This window comes from Clytia hemisphaerica, unplaced genomic scaffold (genome assembly GCF_902728285.1).
Source record: "Clytia hemisphaerica strain Z4C2 unplaced genomic scaffold, Clytia hemisphaerica genome assembly, whole genome shotgun sequence".
In the NCBI taxonomy this organism is placed as follows: Eukaryota; Metazoa; Cnidaria; class Hydrozoa; order Leptothecata; family Clytiidae; genus Clytia; species Clytia hemisphaerica.
In genome coordinates, this window is record NW_027103726.1 from 923,473 (window position 1) to 942,246 (window position 18,774).

Below are 18,774 nucleotides of genomic sequence, written 5' to 3' on the forward strand. Positions count from 1 at the left end.
AGATTTTGTGTTGAAATACCGGGTGCGCCACAAAAAAGTTTCTCTCTTTGAAACTAATTTTTTCAAAATCTAAAAATTTTAAAAGAGCCATTCCCATTTCATTGAAAAGAAGAAAGATAAACTTAAATTTTGATGGGTCACTTATTAAATTCGATCCATTAGATCAAAAGTTATGCTCAATTGAATGAAAAAGTTACTTTCAGAAAGTGCTCGAAATCGTTAAAAATCGACCTATCAAATTTTTATTTTAAAATTGGCAATCACAATAGCCTTTACTCTTGGGTACCTAATAGCCGGGGGGTTTGGAATAAGCAGGGGGGTTGGAAAAAATCTCGAAAATTAATAAGCGGGGGGTTGGAATAAAAATTTCCTGGGTGGAAAATTTTCGAAAAAGAGGCTAATACAGTCAAAAAAAGTTTCCCGAAAATCAATAAGCGGGGGGTTGGAATAAGAATGTCCTGGGTGGAAAATTTTCGAAAAATTAATTAGCGGGCCCCCCCCGGCTATTAGGTACCCGAGAGTACATGATTAAGAGCATTTTTCAGTAACTAAACACATAAATTTTGAAACTGAAGGGTCAAGAGGGTTTAAACTCTTCAACAAAATAACTTTAATTTCTTTTACCGAAATTTTCCTCATATTTTTGGTTCTAGACTGGATAAAAGTCTATGTAAGGCTGGATCTATCTCGAAACCCGTATTTGATGTATTTTCATGAATTTTACCAGATTTTTTGGCCTTTTTTGATGAATTTTCTTCATTTCATTGAAATTCAACCTTCCTTTATACAACAAAAGGTCATTTAGACAGCTAATTATCATCTTTAATGACTGAAACGAAAATACTGATATATCATGTAATGATGCTTCTGTTTGATTTGATAGTTCGATTTTTAACGTTTTTCAGCACTTTTCGAAAGTAACTTTTCTATACAATTGAACATAACTTTTGATTTACTGAATCGAATTTAATAAATGATCTATCAAAATTTAAGTCCATCTTTCTTCTTTCCAATGAAATAGAAATGGATCTTTTAAAATTTTTAGATTTCGATTCAAAGAGAGAAACTTTTTTGTGGCGCACCCGGTATGTAAAAAATGTAACAACAACTTTGCTTCATAGCCCCGGTGGAACTTTTTCCCACAGCCGGAACAAAAATTTATATCAATGTCCCAATGGGGATAAAAATTCTATGTTCCAAACTTAGGCAAGTTTTCTGGTGGGGCTGGGGTCCCAGTGTGTCTGTGACACAGGGGTGTAATGTAAGATTATCTTTTGTTAATTCTTTCCGTCATAAAAGCTCAAAATGACAACATCAATCATCCTCAGATAGTACTTTCATGTTATGAAAGTACAACAAACAAGTTTTATATAGTTTTACAGACTTTTCATGTTGGCTTATGAAGGCCCCCAAAATGTATGCCAAACATTTTTGTCAAAATATCAAGCTTAGGACAGTATGCTCTGACACAACTTTTTATGAAGTTGAACTATCGTTTGGGCTAAAATGTTAATAAATGAGAAACGCACCTTTTTGGGGTTTACTACATTCTCCGGGTCAGGTGCTGTACAGTAAAACCTCAGTTACAAACTACCTTTTTAAGGAGGGATGCTTAAGTCGTCTTAGGTGTCAGTGCCTTTATCCAGGAGTTTTGACTCTGTTTAGTTCCTAGATATCCAATTCAGCTTGGACCCTATTGAAAAAGGTAGGACTACCTTGTTGACCTCATCCTGAAAATAATGCCATTACATCTGATGTAAACAATGAACGTATTGACAAGGAGAATATATACCTTTACTTGAGAGAAATCGCTGCAATCAAAGCAAAAAGGTCCAATCTCAATAAGTGTTTGAGAAGACTAGACTCTTTTTTACCTTCTAAGTCAAAATTTTGAGATTTATCCTTTTCACTTGTAGATAGAATCTTTGTCCGCTACAAGAAAAGACACTAATTTTAAGATTGGACCTTTTGCCCTAAATAGATCTTGATTTTTGAGATATTTTGTTATTTTTTTCATACATTATTTTTAAGCCATTATTCAAACTGTCAATTTTGAAATAATATTTTCAGGAGGAACAAATAGCCCATTTGGAGACAAAATCTAAATTATTGAAAACAAAAGAAAAGTTGGAGGTGTCATTGGCAGATATCCAATACCTTAACAGGCAATTATCACAAGAAAAACAAGCTTTCAAAGAAGCGTAAGACTGGTTTTCTGAATTTTGAAAGGACTCATTATTTTGAAATTATACTTTATTTTCTATTTTGCTGAGTGTATTATGGTATCCTTTTGTTTCCACATGAGTCGATTTCAATGACTGTTTTATAACCTCAATATTTTTATGTCAACTTATTTTTTCATTTGACACTTTGAGGTTTTATTATAGATAAAATTGTATTCCTATTTATTTCATTTTCAGTTTCGGGCATCTAAAAAATACAGCATTTGAACAAAAGTTTCATGCTCAGAAGTTGAAAGAAAAATATAAAGGTAATGTTGTTTACTGTTCCTTAGAATATTGAGGCTTAGATTACAATCCTTTCTGTTATATTTCATGTTTTGTCTTTGCCCAGGCTCCTTTATAGGTCACAGTCAAAATCGCGAAAACATAGAAAATTATTTTGAAGGAAAAGGCATCAAAGATCTTTGTCTATATCCTCGTTGTCAAGACAAAAGAGCAAATCTCAAAATTAGCTTAGGAAAGTGAGCATTTTCTCTCAACAACGAGATTCGGCCTTGTGTCATGTGGATGAATTTCTTCTCTGTAAGATGAGAGAGCCAATTTATCTGTCAAAAGTCTATATTATATAGAAAGATTCTTGTTAGGCTAAGAAACTCATTTTGAGATTGGTTCTACTGCTTTGATAACGATGAAATGAGCATCGTCCTATATGATATTGATTCTATTTCTTCTCATAGCGATCGAAAAGGTATGCGATGACAAAGATAGTGTACTATCAGTGAAAGAGACAGCCATCAAGGATTTGCAATCTAAACTTCAACAACAAAGGAAAACACACCAGCATCAAATTAGTGACCAAGAAATCCATTTACAACAAGAACGATATCTTGCTCAACATTATTTTACCAACTATTCAACAGATGGTTCCAAAGGGAAGAAAAAGAAATAGTTCAAAGCAGGTATCTCTATCATAGTTACCTTTTTTCATTTTTTTTCTTGCTCCGTATTTTTACTAGCCCCCCTAATGATTACAACTTTAAAAAATTCTAAAAATTTCTTTCCTAAATCCCTGAAATGAATAAATGGTAATCACTCTAATCATATTAAACATCACAATTACTTACAAAGTATTGGCTTAAAATTAAGAAATCTCCCACACCCAAACCCTGGAGGAAGGGGTGACCAAATTAATATATTGTTCTACGAACCCGATCGATCCTGTTTTTGTATATATATTTAACTGAACAAGTTGAAAAGAATAGATTTATCCCAGAATTTACACGAACTTAAAATTTCACAATGGAGATGGTACTTAATGGTATTTAAAAATTAGGCCAAATAAAAGAAAAATGAAGACTTTTGCGAAGAAGAGTATTTCAACTTTGAAGAGCTTATTTTCGGCGAAGAAAAAACATTTTGAAAAAATTTTCGCGATAGATGGCGTATCTTTTACCAACTAAAATTATTTTTTCGGAAAATCTTTTAAAAAATTTATTTGCTTGAAAATCTTGAAAAGAGTGATTTTTGACCAATTTTCCATCCCAATTTTTCATAGAAAAACAGCCATAACTTTTGATGCATTATTATAGAAAAATTTTCCGAAAAATTTAAAACTGTTCAATTCTTTGCGGACAGTTTGAAAAATCTTCGAAACAAAAAGGTAATTTACCAATTATGACGAGTCAAAACTTTTTTTAAAATGTAGAACTTAAAGTTTCATGTTTACAATCATCAGCTACATATGATACAAGTTTGATCTAATTGAAAAAATTCAAATTTCAAACACCGCTAGAATCGACAAGTCGTAAAAATTAATGAGTAATTAGAAAAAATAAAAATAAAAATTATAATTCCCATGTGAGCAGCTATGTCCAGTCTTTTGTTTTATAATGTTTGAACATAAACTTATTCATGTGACGACATTTAGAAACGATTTCGGATTTACAGCACCTAACCATGATAAGAAATCATACATTGGCCTTACCGAAAGAGAATTCAAGCAGCGATATAATGAACACAAGCAATCTATCAACAACGCTAAGTACAAAAACAGCACAACCCTGTCTACGTATATTTGGGCCTTAAAAGAAAAGAATATTGCCCCGACGTTAAAATGGTCTATCCAAAAACGGGTCAAATCCTATTCTAACACTTCCAAAATGTGCCGCCTTTGTTTACAAGAAAAATTAGAAATCCTGAGATTCGAAAACAAAGACGAATTGCTTAACAAAAGATCCGAAATCGTTTCTAAATGTCGTCACATGAATAAGTTTATGTTCAAACATTATAAAACAAAAGACTGGACATAGCTGCTCACATGGGAATTATAATTTTTATTTTTATTTTTTCTAATTACTCATTAATTTTTACGACTTGTCGATTCTAGCGGTGTTTGAAATTTGAATTTTTTCAATTAGATCAAACTTGTATCATATGTAGCTGATGATTGTAAGCATGAAACTTTAAGTTCTACATTTTAAAAAAAGTTTTGACTCATCATTATTGTATTGCTCCTTTACGTAGAGCACTGTCTTTGGTGAAACAAACCCACCTTTATTGCTACTAATTACCAATTAAAACATTTTTTATAAAAGAAGGCGATGCAACATATTATTAACGTCTTTTTAAAGTTCATAACGTTATTTTTGCAATTGAATTCTTAATTACTCTTAAGGGATTTGATTAAAAAGCAATTTATAAAGGCAATTCTTTGTTAAAAGTGTTAAAGAATCTTAAAACATAACTTAAATGTTCAAATACTAAAATCAATTTTCCGACTATGGTCAGAGCCCTTAATAGGGGGTGCCAAAATCAAACCTACCACGCTACTGGCCACTAACTATTTTTCCCGAAAAGCTATTTTGTACTTTTGAAACTTCCAACTATTTTGCATGAATTCTTTTCAAATGGTTTTGAAAATGTTATCAGGCCCTTCCTTTGATATATTCAAAAGGTTTCCCCACACCCCTTCTATTTTCACAATCAATACAATATATTTTAACATTTTGTCTCTCACGCTGTCTTCATATCGCGTACCTTGGTAATTAGGTCACTTGCTTTACTTCTCACCATTTACTTTTCACCATATTTCATTAGTCCAGTCAAAGTTGTGCCAGTTTAAAGATTCTCCCATCTAAAAATATTGTTTGTTTTCGTTGTTGCACGTTTGTTACTGTCAAACTCTTCTGATCCATATTCTATCATTGTTTACAAACAGGACCAAATGTAAATTCTACCTTCGTCATCATTGCTGTGATTGTAAAAAGGCTTACAGTGTGCTCTCCCTAATTCGAACTTCTATTACTTGAATCTTTCTATAATTCGAACTATAACATTGGTCCACTTAGCTAGAAAGTAGTGTAGACTGCTTTCTGTAATTCGAATCGTTCTTTATTTCAAAGAAAATTCTTGGTCACTTGAAGATCGAACTGTTTTTCTTGTTACATTTCAACTTTGTATGAGGTCTGGTCGAGCGGCTTTGGTATAACCTCTTTTCAGCATCTTATTATAACAACTGGTGAAAAGTTTAATGAGTTGTTTTCGAATGTCTTTCATGTACCATCCATAAATCAGTGGGTCTAGCATCGTATTTCCCGCCATGATATATATCGAACATGTATTCATACCTTTGGGAATTAGATGACTCCTTCCCAGGACTCCAGCTATTGTCATGACAAGGACTGGGATCCAGGTTGCTCCGTACATCAAAATGATAACAAAGAATATCAAAGCAGAACGAACTTCAACTTGCAAGTCAGTTTGTTGGAGCCTTGATTTTCGGTTTGTTGTTTTGACCAATGAGGTGATTGATGACGTCATACCATCCATAATGGAGGGACCTTCTGATATGATTGAAGCTGTTGAATGTTTCCTCTCATCATCACCAAACCCAATACTCAATACGTCAGAACCTGTAGGAGAATAACTACCACCATCACCTAAGTATTGACTCTTCCGATAGGTCACGCGCCGCTCTTTTTCTTTACGACTAGACGATAAAATCTCGATAAAAATATTAACGTAGACAAAAATGACGACGCATAATGGAAAAAGTAAGAAGAGTACAGTGATGGTCGAAATATAGACTTTATGGATGATTTTATGATGTTCGGAGTTGTACCATAGAACTGGGAGGATGTGAACAAATGCTGACACCATCCAACATAGAAGGATAACACGTATGCAACGACCTCGCCACATAATACCCCTGTATCTTAACGGGTATTTGATGGCAAAATATCTATCTAAAGTTAAAGCCAGTAGATTTGTTATGTATGATATAACAACAAAGGCTACAACGTAACTGTATACTGCTGACCCTAAAGCGAAACAGTAGAGCGGTATTACGAAGCAGTCGGTTAGTATCTGAGTAAAGCATAAACTCAAAACAAAACAGTTGATAGTGGTCCTGATTCTTGGATTCATCAATATTGGCAGACAAACCAAGAAATTGCCAATAAAGGCCAGAAAGGCGATTAAAAGGAGTAGAGTTATCTCCAGTTGGCTTTGTACTTTGATGAAAGATGTGGTCGTGTTTTGAGAGAATGGATCTGCCAGCCCTTGGAAAGTCGAGTTGGATAGTAAGGATATGTTTGAGTAAGAGAATGAACGATTCTCTCTCAGATTATTGATTGTTTTCACGGTAGCTGTTGTGAAGAGATGAGATGGGGTCGATGGTTGAACATTTGTCTCAGAAAAGTTTTGTGTTGTTGCATTGAGTGAATGTATTGTAATGTTGTGGAAGCTGGCTAATGTATGGTTCACCATCCTCTTCATCGATGCAAGCTCCGTGCTGGTGTTCTATAAACAAGAAATAAGAATTTGGTGACACTTACAGGGTAAGACAGTAGAAATAAGGCTACCTTGATCAAAAAGTGAGATATTGCTTAATTTTGCATGTGTTTTTGAGAAATAAAATTGGCGTCCACAATTTCAAATTACAAGCTTAAATTTGAAGTGTCGCGTAGAATAGCAGCGCACCCGCAGCGCTGGGAAACTATGCAAATTGCCGAAATGGAACAGAAAAAGAGTTTATGTATTCGAACTAAATCAAAGTAGACGGTATAAAGCAAAGTTGACGTTTCACCAAAAAATCGCCGTCCGCTTTGCTCGAAGACGACGGCAAAAACACCAAAATACCGTCTTCTGTTTTTGTGAGTAAAGGCGACATAGAGCCGTACATCAACTATCGACTTTGCATCGACTTCACTTACCGTCGCCCTCGATATCCTTGGATACTAAAAAAGTTTCTCCGTCTCAGATTTTTTTGTTTTGTCAGGTTGATTACCTTTTCTGCTAAAGTCAAAAAATTCAAAAGGTTTTTTCTTCTTTTCAAACTGTTTTCTTAGAAAGCAAGATGTTTCCTTGGTCTTCAAAAGAAGTTCGACATAACAAATATTATTTCTTCTTTCTCCACTGTCTACAATCTGTGACTAAATATTGTGGCAAGAATTCCCTTTTCCTTAGTATCAATAGCGAGTTTATGTATTTGCACTTTTGAGGACGGTAAAGTAACTGGAGCGATTTGGAAAAACCCGCAGTTCTGACCCGCAAAATCGAGGACGGTAAAAGTGATGATTTACCGTCGTCCTCAGCTGGTCAGGATCTAGTCAAATTAGAACCTTACCGTCTCCGTCGCTGAAAAACACACATACATAAACTCGGTAATGTTGATGGGTAGAAGGGCCGCCACTAAGCTCAGAAAAAGCTCACATCAACACTGATATGAGGGGAAAGGGATTTTTCAAGAAATGCCACATAATTTGTAGATGATTGTAGATTGAATGTTTTAAACCCGGGGGGTACTAGGGTTGCGAGCTGACGGGGGGTGCCGCCCGACTTTCGAACTTTGGACCCTTACCGGGACTAAAAAAGGAGAAAACAAAGGAAAATTTTGCGAATTTTACGACCCTTAGCGGGACAAATTTGAGCAATTTTGACCAAATTTCGATCTTTCAGGGGGAAAAAAGTTGAAATTTTTCTATTTTTCCGACCCTTAGTGGGACTGAAATTTGATTTTCTGATTTTTCCGACCCTTAGCGGAACTTTGGAAGTCCAAAAAAGGTACCCTTAAGGGCGGCACATACCATACCCTCCATTTGCCTAAGTACCCCCCCCCCCGGGGTTTTAAAACACAAATAAACTTACACAAAACGTAAACGTCCAGGTTTTTTTTGTAAATTTAAACTGTATTTTTCCCTCGAATACTCAAACTAAATTTGGAATCCACAGTAATATGTATGAAAAACTGATTCTCAAACGGAGAATTCTCCAATTAATATTTTTAGCAAACTTTAGATATCATCTATAGAGGAGAAGTGGATTGTTTTGAAACTTAGGTTTCTTTAGATACAGCGATAAAACGTCACCCAAACAATTTTTAAATCCAAATTAGAGAAATGTTGAAGTTCCCTCATCAAACGATCTTTTTTTCATTTTTATTACATAAACAGCCTTCTTATCCTTACGAATTCAAGGTCGTTGGCCATGTTTACCGAATACACAGGAAAAAATTTTTGGTTTCACCAGCATACTGTATTAAAGCTTGCATTAAAGATTGAAATAAATCTTGAATGAGATTGTTTTTTTTCTAATTTTTTTATCACGAATTGTATTCTCCCCAAAGTTTTGTATTAGTTAGTATTATATTTCGTAAGTAAGTAACCTTTGCTCTGTCATTTTGTATACAGTAAGGGCTTTCTGCTTTAATTTTATGTTCACTTTTCAATGTAGCCGTCTAGATTTACTTGTTGAGAATAAGTTTTTAAAAGATTGTGAAAATTCAATCTCCGCTTACCAATAAATTTTGAAAGCTAGTCTTACTACTCCGAAAAGAGATATTCAATTTTAATTCATATCTCTGAAAGATGCCTTAGACTTATTTCCCATAGTTTTGATATCTTGCTAGATTGAATTTAGTGATTAGCTTTCTTTGCTCTTGGCCACAATTTCAAAATATCCAAAAGCGTAACGAAAGATTACCGCAAGAGATCAAGTGAAAGTGATGTTAAACTTAGTACGGTTGCTATAAAAAAAAATTTTCTCAATATTATTTTAAAGTCTGTTCCAAAAAGTCAAAGTATCATTAAGATAGCATTTTAATGGATTTTTGACGGTTTCTTTGTGTTTTAGGCCTTTCAACCGGAATTTTCGAACATTTACTGGAAATTTAAGTTTTCTAAGCAAATTTTGTGCTTCAGAAATATTGTCATTTTGGTAAGGTCAAATTTTTTCAGTCTTTTTAACATAACTTTGGATTGACTGAACCGATTATAAAGTTTTATAATAAATTGAAATTTAAAAAATGACAAAGACCTATGACGAATCAAAATTTATTGGATGGAATTTAGGAGATGAAAATATTTTCGTCAAGCCAAAGATGGGGTGAAATTTAATTTAAGCTTAATTAATTACTTTAATTTACGAATTTCGTAAGAATATACATTATTAACTGCACAGTTAGCCATCGAACCCTTCTATTTTTCATGGGTCACCTGAAATCCCCCTTCAAATCAAGGTAGACCTTTTTACCCCCAATGTTTCCACTAGCCGCACTGGTCTATCGATTACCCCATTGACATAGCCACCATCGACCTCATTGACCTCTAACTCCACTGATCTATTGTTTACCAAAATTACCATGGTTACAGCTCTATCGTTTATCATAAACGTCTTTGATAAACAATAAACCAACTACTTACCAAATTAACTAACCAGTCTGGGATGATCTATTTTACTGACAAAATAAAGATGAAACTACTGAATTAATGCAATTATTAGATTATCAATCCTAAAAATCCTAAAATGCTCTCAGAAGCTTTTTTATTTACAGTAATGAAAGACTTTGAAGACTTACCACAACTAAAATCTTTTCTTTTCTTTCTTAATTTTCGTTGGACTTGAAAGGTATTTTCTTCTCTTTTAGATCTTTCTTATAAACCTTCTTAAGTTATACTGTGAATATAATATCTTTTTTGATGATTTTGTTCTTCGTATGCTGTAATAACCAAACTGATCTTTAAAATACAAAAAAAATGAAGTTTTTATATCTTTAAACGCAATGCAAGCTGTCTTTTAGAGGGAAAAAACACAGTTACTTTTGAGAAGAATAACAAAACAATAAATGAAGAATACCGAGCTCTTATTTTTGACAAGAAAAAAAAAACACAAAGAACTCTTCAGAACAATAAAACAATAAAAAATATCTGTTTTTAAATACCTGATGCACTTTTTCCCTTTTTTTCCCCTTTCTTCACCTATATTTTCTATTTTCTATTTTCTATTTTAAGGAGTTTACGTGGGTGACGATTTGCTCTGCCTTTTTTTCCATGCACAACAAGTTTTTTCTTTATGAGAACAAACTATATAAGAACATAAAGCTTCGATGGTCTGAAATATTAAGATCAAGTTTAAGAACATTTTAAGGCTTTGCTGACTCGAATTCTTTAGAAAGTGGACAAAAATACTCACAACATGGCGAAAATAAGAACCTTTTTAGAAAGTTAAGAAGCTCTGCAGGCGTCAAAAACTTTGGATGTTTTTTAGAAAAAAGTGTATTCTCAGTTTCGTTTTCTCTACTGCATCTACTCGAAAAAAGAACAAAAATCATGAAAATAAATAAATTAACCTTTTTTTTCGACACACTTTCATAACCTTTAAAGATTACCTGCGTTACTCAAGTAGTGCACCATCTTGAATCTACGGCCGCATATATTTCATCACATTTAACTGCAAAAAAGTTCTTTTCTTATCTATCCTGTGTAAAAGCTGTTATTTCTTTTTCTGGTAAAGCTGAAATATTTTATGTTTGGATATCTAGATTTTCGAAATTTGTGGAGTTTTAACTTCTTAACTAATCAAAGTTTGAATTCTTTCCGGTGGCTAGTAAAATGTCTCCCCCATCATCTCCCCCTTTTTCCATCTCCTACTAAAACACCTCTCTATTGAGAATTTAATACTTTACTCTTAGGATCCCAATAAACGGCCCCTCCCCCGCTTGTTAATTTTTCGACAATTTTCCAACCCCCGGACCTCATTAGGACCCCCAGTTTATTAATTTTCAAGAATATTTCAAGCTGTCAAAGAAAAGGCCCCTTATTTTGCTCTAAGTAGCCTGATTTTAGCCTATATTTACCTTATTTTGGGGTTTTCAGAAGAACAATTTCTACCCCCGGCAATTAGCCCCCCTCCCCGTTTATTCAGATCTTGAAAATTTCCAACCCCCTCGTTTATTCGACCCCCCCCCCCCCCTTCCCGTTTATTTGGAACCTAAGAGTAAATGCAATGGGCTGTTCCTATTCAAGTCAAAAAGGGATTCTTGGAAATGTGGAAAATTCGGGCTCGATCGCATGTAATTGCTTCGAAAGTAGATTGGATTTCGAAACTTTTTTTGAGAGGGGGCCCGCGAATTAGGCCTGAAAAAAGTTGTTATAGCAACTAACCCTCAAAATAGGCACAATATTGACAATTTTCAATGTTGAAATGAACGCAAACGATTGACGTCAAATTGAGTCTAAAACGTAACAGATTTCACAGAATTTCGATCTTTAAATGGTCATATCTTAATTGCGTGATCAGCTCGTGAGGGGAATAGTAATGTTTTCATATGATAGGTTTCTTTTTGCTGACTGTGCATAAAGCGTAGGAGTGCTCTTGTGAAAATGTAAGATACCTTTCAGTTAAGGCGATAAAGTGATGTCACTCCAACACAGACACAATATAATACCACAGGCAAGGAGTTTAGTTTTATAGTTGTTTTTGAAACCAACCTAAAATATTCCTGGTTAAACTCATTACCTGTCCCGCCCAAGCTGACCGTGCCGTCAAGGGTTCATTGGTATTATTTTGAGATGTTTAGAAAACAGGAAATTTTGAAAATAACGATGGAGCAGGTAATAGAGGACCATAACTGCCATAGGTTTTACATCAGGGATGCTTTTTGTTTTGCTTTTCAATCAAGAAAGTTATTTTAAGTTATTTTTTGATTGTAAAAAGTTAAGCTTAATACTTAAAAAAACAAAACTCAAATATGCTATTTTCATTCTGAAATCAATATTTCATGAATTTCTTTCTCGCATTATTATTGTTTCTTAGTTTCTTCGTTTGGCAGTTTATGGTTCAAAAGATTAAGCTATTTTTCCCGTTTCGTGCTAAAGTAAAGTGTTTGTGAAATTGACATTTGGTAGCATGATCAGAAGAGGTGTACGCGGGAAGAGAATTTTCGATGGATTGGCAGAATTTCTGTCTTAATTTGCTAAACTATTTTCCCTAAAACTGTAAGATTTTCCTTCCTCTATCAAATGGATATTTTATTTCCGGTCTTCCGTGTAAAAATGGGTCGTTGTAAAACATGGATTATCTCCATGGAGTATTCCAATGGAGTACCTAATGGAGTACCCCCAAAAATACCTGTCAGAGCAATGAATATCACAAATTTGATAATCAACCTTTTCCACCAGCTGTAAACTGCCAATTTATAGCAATCAAAAGAATGTCCAAAGTATTTGTTTGTGAAAAAATGGCTACCATTTCTGACAGTAAAGCTCATATAGCGCACGCTCTCTGCTTAAAAATCTTTGTTAATTTTACAATTAAACAGACCAGATTTAGCTTGCAGAATAGCTCTGATATATTAAACACTTCATGAAATTACATATAATATCAGTGTAATTATATATAATATTATGTGATATATCATTTATGTGACACCAGTAGGGCACTGGAGCTTTTTTATGCAATATTTTCCTTTTGTACTTTTGTCAACAGATTGACATTTTTAAAGAAAATAGTGTGACAATCACAATACATAGCTTATCAACACATTTCCAATAGGAATTATGATGTATGTAGTATGACGGGAGTATGACTGGATATAAAATGATGGCAGTTGGGTCTGTTAGAGAAGTTACAGAGGGGTTTTAGATCATTAATTATTCTTTGTCATTTTATTGACAAAATACACTTCAATTAACAAAATATTAAGACAATCACAATAAATGGAGTTTACCAACTTATTTATTTGATATAAGAATTTCATACTCAATGTGTTGCAGGATATAAAAAGAGACCATTCAGAAAGCAACTTTCTTGCTATAGATTAGTTTTAGAGTACACTATGCTACAGTCTAAAACGATTTTCATCTACGAGGAACAAACGTGAAGAGGGGAGTTTTTTTCGGGGGTAGCTGTTGTCCGCCGCGAAACATATTACGTTTTATAATATACAAACTATGTTATATCATAATAATATATTATACGGACGATAGCGTCGTCTAGTTTTAGAGCAAATACAAAATCATACAGGTCTTCATTTCCCTCTCGCGGAATTCTAAAATCTGGTCTGCAATATTTTTAGAGTACTCCATGGAGCTACGGTAATCCATGTTTAACAACGACCCAGTAAAAATTGACCTTTATCTTGAAAATTTTGATTCTACAAAACATTGTTTTGAAATTGATGCTAAAGGGCTATGCCCAATATATTCATTCCTTATTTTCAATTTTTTTTTGTTTGTGCGCTACGTTGCATCTTTCCCTAGAACTTTACAAAGATTTTTAAAATGTTTTTTCTTCGCCGGAGAATAAATTCCTCTTTTTTATCAAATTTTTTCATTGCGGCTTTTAAATTTTCAGATTCAAGAATTGTTTGTCTAACAGAAAATGTGTATAACAAGTCATGTCAGGCAGAAATCTATATTTTGTACATGACAAATATGAAAAATTCACTATGGTCAGAGCCCTCCAAAATGAGGGTGGACGAACTAAAATCAGTCTTGTTTGGTATTGGCTTGAAGATACTTTAGTTTCACTACTGTTTTTTTTCTTTAATGATAGTAGCAAGAGGGAAAAAGAAAGAGGGAAAAACGACCTATAAAAAGAGGGAGAATGTTCAAAGAGTTTCATAAAAGTGGGATAAGTAAGCATGCGAAGTACTCTAAACAATAATTCCCATAGATTCGTAAAGCCCGAAGGGCTAGATTTCGTGCTTTAAGCCATCGCAGGCAAAAAACAAAAACCGCGAAGCTTCTGATTGGTCAAGCGCTGAAATTCTATTGTAATGTCACGTGACTTAGGTAGGATTTCCTACCTAACCACGGCACACTTTTCAGCAAAAGTACGCCATCTAGCCCTTCGGGCTTTATAAATCTATGATAATTCCATCAGACCCAGTTGAGACCATAAAAGGATGCTCTACTGCCCATGACTCAAGGTCCTAATATAAACTGATTATTTTAGTTCGGAACAAAAACCAGACCATAAAAGGATATTTTGAAATTCAGAAAAAAAAGGATGAATAATTCTCGTCTTATTTTCCAATATCAATATCGAGTAGTACATGAAATAAAAATATACACAAATAGCACCATTGATACAATTACCCAACCTTTTGATTTCATCTGAACTGAAAAATTGACATCAAGAGTGATTTCACGGTCCTCTTCTGGATCATCATCAATAATGTTTGCAACAAAACCGCGTCCTCCTTCAACAATCTCTTGTTGACAAAAATTCCCATCCTTTTCACCACAAAATTCTTCACAACTTGGACATATGAGTGACCCGTTCACTTTCCAATCGCTCATAAAACCTTCCACTTCAATTTTTTGATATTTGTGTTGACATAGATATTGTTTACTGCCAACGTGGAGAACTAAACCATCCGATGTACATTGATATTTATAACATCCACTACCCCAATCCAACATTGTTCTCGTAAATAAATCTTTCTTGGCGATCCAATGTCGACCATGCTCGACGCATTTAGATTGCCGACCGTATATCTCTAATGCATAGTTTTTATTACTTTCTGGTGAATTTTCTTTCACTGTACACGTTGTACCGCGTTTACGCCCGCTTTCTTCCGTCAATGTAAATTTTTGATAAAACGGACAAAAATCTGCCAATTCTACCGCACCACCATACGTGGCGATGTCTTTGACTGAGATGTGACCCAACTTATCGAAGTATTGGAAATCTCTTGGTAATGTAGATGAATATTTCACCAGATTACATAAAGCGAGTGAAAGTTTACTATGCGTGCATCTCATGTGTAAAGGTGATTGTTTGAGAGTTGCACAGAAAGGTGCCGTGTGTAATTTCTGCTCAATACTGTTCGCTATCCACGCTCTACAATTGTTTTTAACAAACAAACAGCCTAAGTTCTTACCCCAATCTAAATCTTCAGCCATGGCGTAATTAGCTTTATACCATTCTGTATCTTCCATTAAAGCTAATGTGATCCTTGAGAAAACTGGGTGTTGTGTATAAGTTCCTGTCATAGCCTCGTTCTCAAACAAGCGCTTCTCCCAATGCGTTGACGCTGTACCTTCACCGCCCTGATTTTCCAGTTCCGCCCCTTCTAAATCATCACACGCGAAATGTTTCCGAACCTCTCTCTGTACGGTCGGTGTAACAATTAGCTGTACGGGATGTTTAACAGTTCCACCGGAAACTGCCCAATCTGTACGGATGATTGTTTTTAACACCCGGTCACTCCATTGATATAAATTGGTCTCTTGGTTGTATTCCGGTAATCCGTTTTTCAATCGGTTACTCAATGGTTTCCCGTTTTTGTCTCGATAAAAAGCGAATAAACCAACACTAAATCCAAGAGCATGATAGATTTCGTGCTTAACTGTTGATAGTAAACTTTCAAATGCTTGCGCCTCAATTTCTAGTTTTCCAGGACAAAGGTTGGCGAATCCAGCAACGGGTCTGTTTAAAGCATGCTCTTGTTGGCAGTAAGATGCGTACGCGACAATATTGGCTTCATTGCAATGCGCTGTTTGGATTGACGATACAAATAGTATAAAATCTTTTTCAGATACTGCTTGTAGATTCAAACGTTGATTGCTGACTGTTTTACATCGGTTACCCGTATCGTCGCATGTCCGGCAATCGTCCAAGAATTTATCCGGAACTTTGATTGGTCCGCATTGTGTAGGCTGACATTTGTTTTTACAATATTGAACAAAACCAGGACCGTCACCTTTTTCATCCTTTAAGAAGAACGCATTGCCTTGACACATTTGCTGCAATTTGATTGGTTCATCGTTAGCGCGAACATATAAAGTCTCATGAAAATAATTCACAGCTGATGGAATCAATCTTGACTTAACCAGATTTTGTTTAAGATATGATAATCGACCAATACTTGCATCATAAGCGACTTTGAAACGTATTTTTTGTGTTAATGGTTGTTTAGTGAGATCTTTATGATGTCCAATATGGACGTTGTGCGTCATTTCATCAAGTGAGGGGATCCAATGTTTACTAGTAACCAATGGTAACCAGAACAAGATGGACACTAGAACTACCCATCTAAACATTCTCCAGCGAAACATAATAGATTGATAAGGACTCTGTTACGATGATGTATTATTTTGATGTAAAGGCTTCCATTGTCATTTTCAAATCCTTTAACTCGAACCAAGTCATCTTGAAAGAAAGAACCATATGTTGTAAATTTTATAAGTACAGTATTTCTTTTTGAATTTGAAATGTGCTTTTAAACAGACTGCAGCATTTACTTCGGCACATTTTCTGTATTTTCTTTTTGATACAGCTTTAATTTTAATTTAAAAATTACATTCATTTTGAAATCATGCACAAATTGAGTTGTAGTGGTTTTCCTTTTGATTTTGATTTATGATTTTAAATTTGGGTTTGTCCAAACTTCTTTGCAAACTTCTAGCCGTTCCTACAACTTATTTAGAACTTCTTCTAACCTGGGGTCTGGTTTTTTTGGACCAACATCAACATTCAAGTAGTGTATTTCTAGATTCACATTCTTAAAGTCTTAAAGGTTTTATTTTTACATAAGCGTTCCCGTTTCATATCAGACACATGTTTCATACCAGGACAGTGTCTCCCTACACGCTTTTTTTTTTATAAGAATACACTTTATAAGAATGTCCATGATGAAAATGGTCAAAAAATTAAGAATATGGTAAGAATATCACCATCATGGAATTTAGCAACTGAACCTAAGAATGATGCCATTTTTAATGCATTTTAACCTGTAGATTGCCAATTTCGATCTTAACCTAAGAATACCGTAAGAATATTTTTGGATGATTTTCGGCAAAAAGTTAAGAATATCCATGATGAAATGAAAAAACACCATTCTTATAAAAAAAAAAGCGTGTATTGTTGTATTGTGCTGAATAAACTAAAAATTGTTTTTCTTTTCCACTTTCTGTTCTGAACAATCGTGCTCCACATCCGTGTCAATTCAATGTGAAAAAGTTTGTAAATTAAAATTAATGAATAAGCAAACGATATCACTCTTATTTAAAAACAAAACCTTTTAACAAATTCTTACGAGTCGAATTTTGTCTAAGAAAGTTCTCCCCCAATTATATTTCTGACTGCCCTGGAGGTTTATGGATAACTTAAGTTGGACGCAACCGGATTTTAAGCTTACGCAAATTGTGATGATGAAAACCGAAGTATCTACGTACGCAAAGAGATGCACTTTGCTATTTATGGTTCATAATTTCGACCATCATAAGAAGAAAAAAAGATGAAAAAAAGTTTTTGGTGTTTATTTTCGAAGGTTTTATGTCCAACATATGTTAACTTTCTCTTTTTCATCCATGCATATTTAAACGCTTTTAAGAGCACTCCTTGCATAGATACAAGAATACGTTTTTTTTATAAGAACCACTAAATTTTGAATGAGGCTCGTTGTTTATTTTTATTATCATTAGACGAGACCAATTTGATTAGTTGTTTTACGGGCCCGACCGACCCTGAAATCCCAAAAATCGAAATAAAAATGAAATTCATTTTAGTACCTTATCGGCCCTTTTTACACCGGCCAATATTGGCGTTATTTTTGGGCTCGTGGCGTAATAAGGGCCGGCGTAAAAAGGACCAAAATTTAGCAATTTCTACCTAAAAACGGCGTTAATTTTTTCTCAATTTAAAGGATTTTAGGCATGATTAAAGGATGAAAACTATCCATTTTTTTGATTTACAATGGAATTTTCAACAATTTAATACTGAAAGATAACATTTTAATGTAAATTTTAGTTAATACTTACGGTTTTGAAGCCTGAATAGCGATTTTTACAAGTTTTGGCGTTATTTATGGCCCTAATTGGCGTAAGCCCAAAATTAGGCTGTGGCGGAATAAGGGCCGGCGTAAAACGGGCCGGCGTTAAAAGGGCCGATAAGGTAGTACATTTTTAGTTTCATTTCTTTACATTTTCAAAATTCTGGTAGTTTTTGAGAATTTTCAATTTTTCATTTTATCCATGAATTCGACCTTTAATTTGTGCCCTTTTTTCTATTTCTCATTTTTATCAAGATTTTGTAGTTTTTGCTGCCTTTTTAGCAGATTTTATAGGTGAAATTCTAATTTGATTTTTATTTTTTCGCAGACTGACCGACCCTGTTTCTTGGGTAGTTTGACCCGTAAAACAATAAATTGAATTGGCCTCGCATTATCGACCGCCGGAGGTGGTTTCATTCACAGTGGTACGCTAATCTCGTTTTGCCTTGGCTCATTACTTTGTCTACCATTTACTTTCGGTTTTTTTAACTAGATTACCCAGGTGTTTCTCTTTTTTTTCCCTGAATGTCTTTT

At 34.3% G+C, this 18,774-nt stretch overlaps 3 protein-coding genes across 6 annotated transcripts in view; 1 reads left to right on the plus strand and 2 right to left on the minus strand.

Annotated features, from left to right (window-relative positions):
* The window catches only part of LOC136804687 (spermatogenesis-associated protein 24-like), a 28,261-nt gene that overhangs the window by 6,109 nt on the left and 3,378 nt on the right, over window positions 1-18,774 (plus strand). For 3 of the 4 annotated variants that reach the window (XM_067061296.1, XM_067061297.1, XM_067061298.1), the window contains 4 exons: window positions 2,071-2,201; window positions 2,421-2,491; window positions 2,921-3,142; window positions 16,006-16,647. In XM_067061296.1, coding sequence (XP_066917397.1) covers window positions 2,071-2,201; window positions 2,421-2,491; window positions 2,921-3,132 — 414 coding nt within the window. In that variant the 3' untranslated portion in view covers window positions 3,133-3,142; window positions 16,006-16,647. Of the gene's footprint in view, window positions 1-2,070; window positions 2,202-2,420; window positions 2,492-2,920; window positions 3,143-16,005; window positions 16,648-18,774 lie in introns of those variants that run through there. The other variant, XM_067061295.1, reaches the window with a different exon arrangement.
* On the minus strand, window positions 5,582-6,975 carry LOC136804686 (adenosine receptor A3-like). The gene has a single exon (XM_067061294.1). The coding sequence runs from the start codon at window positions 6,957-6,959 to the stop codon at window positions 5,631-5,633; it is 1,329 nt and encodes a 442-aa protein (XP_066917395.1). The 5' UTR covers window positions 6,960-6,975; the 3' UTR covers window positions 5,582-5,630.
* LOC136804685 (leishmanolysin-like peptidase) lies at window positions 14,457-16,525 on the minus strand. The gene has a single exon (XM_067061293.1). It carries the CDS (start codon window positions 16,523-16,525, stop codon window positions 14,501-14,503), a length of 2,025 nt encoding a protein of 674 aa, XP_066917394.1. The 3' UTR covers window positions 14,457-14,500.

Bases quoted from the DNA above. Each gene is read 5' to 3' on its own strand.
- LOC136804685 (XM_067061293.1), bottom strand. From the start codon at position 16,525: ATGTTTCGCTGGAGAATGTTTAGATGGGTAGTTCTAGTGTCCATCTTG.
- LOC136804686 (XM_067061294.1), bottom strand. From the start codon at position 6,959: ATGAAGAGGATGGTGAACCATACATTAGCCAGCTTCCACAACATTACA.